Source organism: Ostrinia furnacalis, unplaced genomic scaffold (genome assembly GCF_004193835.3).
Source record: "Ostrinia furnacalis isolate ACB-3 unplaced genomic scaffold, ASM419383v2 OfSCF2256, whole genome shotgun sequence".
Classification (NCBI taxonomy): domain Eukaryota; kingdom Metazoa; phylum Arthropoda; class Insecta; order Lepidoptera; family Crambidae; genus Ostrinia; species Ostrinia furnacalis.
Window position 1 is genome coordinate 216,838 of NW_021132495.1, and position 7,491 is coordinate 224,328.

The following is a 7,491-nucleotide window of genomic DNA, read 5'->3' on the forward strand; positions in this document are numbered from 1 at the left end:
CCTCCTAATATTGAAGACCTAGGACATTTGTCAATCGATTAAGCTAAAGTGACACTATGCACCATAAGCCCATTTTGCAGCCAGCTCTCGTGTGTTAAAGCAGTTTACGTTAACGTAAGCGTTGCAGAATAGCTTTGCATATTGATTGGATAAAGCTAGATAAATAGTTAAAGTACGTAAAACGATTGTATTTAGTTGAATAAAAAAGTTTGAATGAGAAAATTGGTATTTTATTTCAGAACAATCCGTATTCTAATTGTTCACCGACAGTCAAATTGCTGACGAATTGTATGTTGTCCGCCACCTCGTTGCAGAGCATCGCCAGTCCTGCTACTCGGTCATTTTCACGCGGAGTGAAGTTGTACACCAACTAAAAATAAAACATAAATTAACGCTAGCCATATCAGATAGAAAATCGAAACCGCATTAGCTGATTCAGGCACCTACTTATATAGGTAAGCTTGTGTAAACTTTAAAAGAGGCACCTGTAGCATTAGAAGACTCTTGATTACTCTTATAAGTAACTTGATACAAAGCATTAATTTAAGTAAACTTACCGATAAGAACTCGTCATAGGTGATCCACCCGTCGCCGTCGGTGTCGGCAGCGCTGAACTTGTCTTTGCGCATCTCCATTGGACTCTCGTCACCCAAACTCTCCAGAACTGCACAACTGAACATTAACATAGGTAGGTAAGTAGGTACTTCATGTTATACGGGACTATTCCCACCTCTTGTGTAGCCAGGATCTGCAGCTTGACCGCCAATAAAAACCCAACTAGTGAAGTTCATGTTATGTAAACAGTAAGAACTTGCCCCACCACTTCATTTAAGGTGCAGCGGTGAGGGGATGAGTGAAAAGAATGTGTCTTATTGGCTACACACCCCTTTTTCTCCATAACTCTATTCACCTGTTACAAGAATGGCGACCTTAAAAAAATTTTTTTACAAAGCAGCAACTACAACAGATTCGGGAAGACGGGAAATAGCAGTTGGGACGGTTTTTTGCTTTTTTTAATGCCGTAAAAACGGGTTATAAAATCATTGTAAGTAGGTAGGCTGGTGATTTTTGGTTCTCGACTTCATAATTTTCTAAAGCGGATACATACTTAAGTATCTACTGAATTTCAGAAGTTAACAGTGTGTATAGTATAGTAAATAACGGAAATCACTAACAAGTCCTCGAAACCCAGCATCCCGTTGGATTGGTTGTCGAAAAGCAGGAAGAGGCTGTGCAAGTTGGCAATTGTGACTTCATTCCAGCCCGGGAATCGCTGCACCACCTTCTGAATGCTCCACCGGCGGTCGTGCTCCTTCATCTCCTTTAGAAATTGGTTTATAGTCCAGTCATTATAGTAAGTTCACCTCGGAATTCGAGATACCCAGCTGTAAGTCTGTAAATATGTGTATATTGACACCCTAAAAGTTGTCTCAAAACCTACATATGGTAGGGTGTAAGCAACTATTAAAGAAGAACGGTCACGCCCCATACAAAAAAAACCCAGACCCGACAGAAACGAGACATACCTCAGTTTTTTTGTCATGTCTTAATTAGTTAAATTATATATTTTATATATTCGAAATCCATGTATAACACCAAAATATTACCCTTTGTTTTTGTTTAGGCGTTATACAAAAACTAATACAAAATGCTTATTTATCACCAAAATTGGTAAATGTATGTACCTAAATGTCTATTACAGCTGCTATTGAATGTATCTAGGTGACCTGGAGATACAGCCTGGATTATACAGGGTGGAAACGAGAAGTTACAAAATCCAAAAATTAAATGTTACCAGCTTCCATAATCTGTAACCTATTATTGGTACCATTTGCAAGAGCTCGTGAAGCACTTTCAGAATCAGTAACTAGTTTTTCGATATCTTGTATAGTTTAGAAATAATCGAGTGAGATCACTTATCGTTCCATATGTATAACCACCCTGTATAATCCAGGCTGTATCTCCAGGTCACCTAGATACATTCAATAGCAGCTGTAATAGACATTTAGGTACATACATTTACCAATTTCAGTGATAAATAGGCATTTTGTATTAGTTTTTGTATAACGCCTGAACAAAAACAAAGGGTAATATTTTGGTGTTATACATAGATTTTGAATATAAAAAATATATAATTTAACTAATTAAGACATGACAAAAAAACTGAGGTATGTCTCGTTTCTGTCGGGCCTGGGTCACAGATGACCGTTCTTCTTTCAAGGTCAACGGTCACAACAATCGTTTTTTTGCGCTTTTTTTAGAAATATCTCATTTCCTGTGGGTTTTTTGCTATTTGTATTTATTATCAATATTGTAGAATACTAAATTCTCTACAAATTTTGTTTAAAAACTTTTTTTATACGGTGAACCGTTTTCGAGAGTATATAGAATTCTGTCCGTCTGTATGTTCCTTATAGAAACAAAAACTACTCGACGGATTTTAACGAAACTTGGTACAATTATTCTTCATACACCTGGGCAGGTTATAGTTTACTTAGGAATTCCCACGGGAACAGGAATTAGCGGGAAAATCCTTTTGTATGAAAAATCTAAACGCTTAACGGAAGTTAGACGCTTGAAATTTGCCATGTAGGTACCTTAGTAAACTTAAAGCTTATTTACAACAAGTAATTACCGAAATTCCCACGGGAATTAGCGGGAAAATCCTTTTGTATGAAAAACCTAAACCGCTTAAGTTGACCTGAAGTGATGCAGTGACCGCGCGCTCTCCGCCCTCTATCTCGAAAACGGTTCACCGTATAAAAAAAGTTTTTAAACAAAATTTGTAGAGAATTTAGTATTCTACAATATTGATAATAAATACAAATAGCAAAAAACCCATAGGAAATGAGATATTTCCAAAAAAAGCGCAAAAAACCGATTTTTGTGACCTTTGACCTTAAAATTTAATAGTTGCTTACACCCTACCATATGTAGGTTTTGAGACAACTTTTAGGGTGTCAATATACAAGTATTTACAGACTTACAGCTGGGTATCTCTAATTCCGAGATTCTTTCCTAATTTAAGCTTAAATGACTGGACTATTAAAACGATCAGTGTGTTTCGAGTAGATTACTATGTAGGTCTTACTTTTCTACTTCTAAGTAGAGATGTGGATTGTAACTTTACTTACTTGTTACTACCTTACTTTAAGATTATTTCGTAACCCTACTCGTACTCTTCGAATTTTCTGACCCATTAGGGGGATGTTTGTATGAAAAATCATGTTAATAATTACTTAATTGTATAAGGTAAGGTATTCGGATTGTTTTAGAGTCAGCACGTCTTTGTTATTAGCTTATATCTTACTTGATTGTACTGTCGTTGTTCTGCTAGCCTCTTGTAGAACAAGTCCACCAGTTTGTCGTAATCCGTCATGGTGACCGTCTTCTGTGAATCGACCATTTTCTTTTGGGGTTCCCCTGTCGCCAATGTAACAATTTACATAAAAACGCCTCTGGGTTTATTTGTATCGTTAAAATTTTCCTATTTACACTATCTTTAAAGTAGAAAAACACCATACGGATTTCTTCGTCCCTTTTACAACCCACCCACCTGGGAATTTAACCTAGAACCTCAAGGTTGACTATAGGTCTCTACCTCATAATAGAGGTTCCATAGAAATTCTTATTAGAATGTTAAATGCGTTCCTTTCCAATAAGAATAATTCTCTTTCTCTACTGAACCGACACGCGTGCTTGTCTAAGCAGCTGAATTGTATCGATTTATAAATTGTCCATGTGGTGGATTCCTTACTTTAGTAGTGGTAAAATAGCTCTAAATAAATAAGAACGTAGAGCATGCGTAGAGCTAATTAAAACCTGTCGCAGTAAAGTCCTCTTGGCGATAAAAGCAGATGGGTTTTCTTTTCACGGGATACTCGAAGAACCTCCCGAGCCCTGAGAATAGATTACTCAGTTGATGTCCCATGTTATAAGTAATTTGTATTTATGTTTCTATGTAAACAACAGTAAACAATTACTGACATTTGTTGTCATATTTAGTGGCATAAGCTCGGTGCACATTACATAGAGATTAAGTGGATATGGCTTTTGCGCTCTACTTGAGATAAAGGCCAAATTATGCCTATAGATAGGGCAAATAGATACATAAATTATTTCCAAGCATACACAGTGAGACAGTGAATTTCATGGAATATTTTTTAACCCACGCCCACGCGTTCCTAGTTTCCACTATAGATGGCGCTCGTTGCCCACGCTTTTGATGCAATCGATCGGAAGCTCACTGATACGGCTGTTGTATATTCCGGCCGGCTTGACTCAAGCTTCTTGTGGCTTTACTGAAAAGTACGTATCAACATCTGCCCATGATCGCAGGGTTTGCTGCAGCCATGGCCTCTAAAAAACTTTTGCGGCTTATAAAGCCGTACAAAAGTAAACAACAATCCCGTGAATAACACCGGGTATAAATGCAATAGTTCTGCTGTTATCTACACGAAAGATGACTGACCATTTACATACAGTTGATATCAGGGATTTTTTTTGCAAAATGGCACCTACCGCCATATGCATACGTTAGATGCAATATAAGATGCTTATTAGGTTCGACAACTCTATCAAAAGCCGTGATCTTACTAAGTAATAAAGTTAGTGGCGATCATGAGTAATGGTAGACCATTTCGACTACATTTTTGAAAAAATACACACAATCATCCTTTGAAAACATCTGACAGTAAGGTTGGCCGGTTGCAACTATCTCTCGACCAATCCGCACTGGACTGCGTTTACGGACCGAGCCACCCCACAATTTGGGGAGGGACTTATCAATAAGTTTACTTTGCATTATCGCACTAACATTTGCCCTATGCAGGACTCGAACTCGCTTCTGCTAAAACAAGGCGGGCGCTATGATGTTTTGCATGTTATGAACTTCTTGATGTAGATAGTGTGTCTTCTACCTTAGGAATTCTAGGCGCCCTTAAAGTAGGCGCACACCGTTGATTTTTCGTCGGCAGATAGTTTAGTCATAGAGTTAATAACTCTATGAGTTTAGTCGGGCAGTTGATCAGTATGGGCATGTATGGGAGTGCGCACACTACGCCGATTCGATTTGGCCGATTCTTCATGTGCGCCTACTCTTAATGCTAGCTTTTCATGAAGAGTACATAAAACGCATTTCGTATTTTCAGAGGGTAGGCAAGTCTTAATTTTTTTGTTAAGATAACAACAACGTTTATTTGTTGAATCTTCGTTAGTTATAATTACCTAATTACTAATTACTTTATTCTTCTTTACTGATCCTTGTTCTCTTTTGTTAAGTCTTAGTAAAAATCTTGTAATGAAGTATTTTTTTGTAACTAGTGTGTTAGCATATTATTATGGTGTTAGTGTGTTGTGTTCATTCCTAGTAGTTGTAGTAATAAAGTAAGTGTAAGGAAAAGGAAGGCAGTTGAAATAAAACCACTATTACTATCAATCACTTGATTAATTTTTCATACAAAATTCCATTAAAAATTTCAAAAATTTCATGACATTATATAGCGTCATACAATTGATAAGATTATAAGAATGAAAGTAATGATTACCGAAAGGGTAAAAATAATGTAAATGAAAAATGGTAGGCAGTAAATTATTCTAAATTAAAATATAGGAACATTTATAAAATTTCAGTCTTCTTTCAACAATATTACAGAAGAATAACGTAAGAATAGATATAAAAGAAAAAGACGTTGTCCACTCGTACGTAATAGAAACGTTATACCAATGCTGAATTTTAAGGAAAATCATAAAAATAAGTGGACGCTTAAATCTTATTATATCTAATCTAAAGACGAGCTGAAAACTGGTAGGTATAGGCGACAGTACCCCCACTACGGAAACGTTCCTTATATTCGGTCGAACCGACGATTGTGAGAAGTCTATTGAACTACTGTTACTTATGGAAATTGTAATAATATATTTATCATTAGGCTAGTACAACTAAGTTACATTATATCTATTCAGTTTATTAACTTTCCGTAGTAGGTCCAGTGTCTCTTAGCCGGTGATCTGACCACCGTTACGTTTTACATCATATCATATTACATTACGCACCCAACTGGCTGATACGCGAATACAACATGCACTCTTAATTAAAAAGACATACTAACGCAGCTGAGGTAGGTGCGGTTAAACAATACTACCACCCCGCGAGCCGCGAGCGTCGCAACCGCGCTCTGCGACCCGCCCGAGGATCGACGCCTCTACGCATTGTAACGTGCGTTACCGATTCGATCTCTTATCGATTCGAATAACGCACGTCACATTGCTTAGACGCAGTACCCCCAGACAATGCAACATAATCCACCTCGATTCGATCGCATGCGAAATTGAGATGTAGCGAAGCGATCTCCAATTCGATATTATGTGATGTTGCATTGTCTCGAGGCATAGATACAAAAATATTACTACTATGAGATACACACGACAGCCGAGCGAGCGCCGCCCGCGGGGCGGCGGGCCCGCCCTGCACTACACATACAAGCGACTACATAACATACAAAAATAGCACAAAAATGGCTCAATACAATTCCCTAAAATCTCGTAATTGTATCAATGTTTCCAAATTGGCGTCCATCGTTATGAACTCACCGATTCAATTTTATCCTATCCATTTTTCTGTTACCGTCCCGGAATACTTTTAAATTTCAAAAATTCGTAAAAAAATTATATTCGCGTTCCGAATATCATTAAGTTCTCAATTTTATTGTTTCTATCACAAAACTTCAATTTTACTGCTAGCAACTAGCAGGCCTCACATAGTTCACATTTTCACAATTACTTACTCAATTTTCTGAGATTCTGTGAAAATACCGAAAACGCTCCAAGATTGTCTAGAAGTATCATTAATATTGCAATACATCACAAATTGAACAGACAAGTTTCGATATTTTCACAGAAACCCAGAAAGCAACAAAATATATTTTTAAAAAAGAAAACAACCAAATCATACAAAATGAATTTAAAATTAAGTAAAATGCTTTTCAGCAGCTTTTAGCCGAGTTAGTTTTACAAACTGCCTTTGGCCCTTCATCTCGGTCCACGGCTCTTGAGGCTGAGGTGGTAAACATAACAAAAGGATGTAGATAATGTCGTTTCAATAGTTTAGATCTTTGAGACAGCGTCCACCTCAGCCCCTGGTGGAGGCGTGGCGCGGACTCCGGGCTCCGCCGTTGCCGGACTGGGACACCCTTCGCGTGCCCCAATCGGTAACAATCACAAGATGTTCGGAGTTTGCTTTGCAAATCCTATTCAATGCGTCGATCAACATTGTCAAGTCACTGAATTCATACAAAAATATGAGATTCGTTGTACCCAATAAAATAAAACTGTGAAATTTTGACTTGTAAAACATTCCAAATGTTAATAATAAAAATGCATTTAATGCAACACATTATTTTAAAAATAACGCAATACTTTATAATGGCACTGAACAAAAAATAAACATTATTACAAATTACTGGAAACCGAAAGTTTTGTATTTATTATGAG

At 37.2% G+C, this 7,491-nt stretch overlaps 1 protein-coding gene across 1 annotated transcript; it reads right to left on the bottom strand.

The window, feature by feature from the left end:
• Positions 1 to 235: 235 nt before the first annotated feature.
• LOC114354898 (uncharacterized) lies at positions 236 to 3,931 on the bottom strand. Its single transcript, XM_028307489.1, has 5 exons — positions 3,823 to 3,931; positions 3,311 to 3,423; positions 1,176 to 1,321; positions 558 to 672; positions 236 to 370 (listed from the first exon to the last, which is right to left on the bottom strand). The coding sequence occupies exons 1-5, from the start codon at positions 3,929 to 3,931 to the stop codon at positions 236 to 238; spliced, it is 618 nt and encodes a 205-aa protein (XP_028163290.1).
• Between the last annotated feature and the right edge of the window lie 3,560 nt (positions 3,932 to 7,491).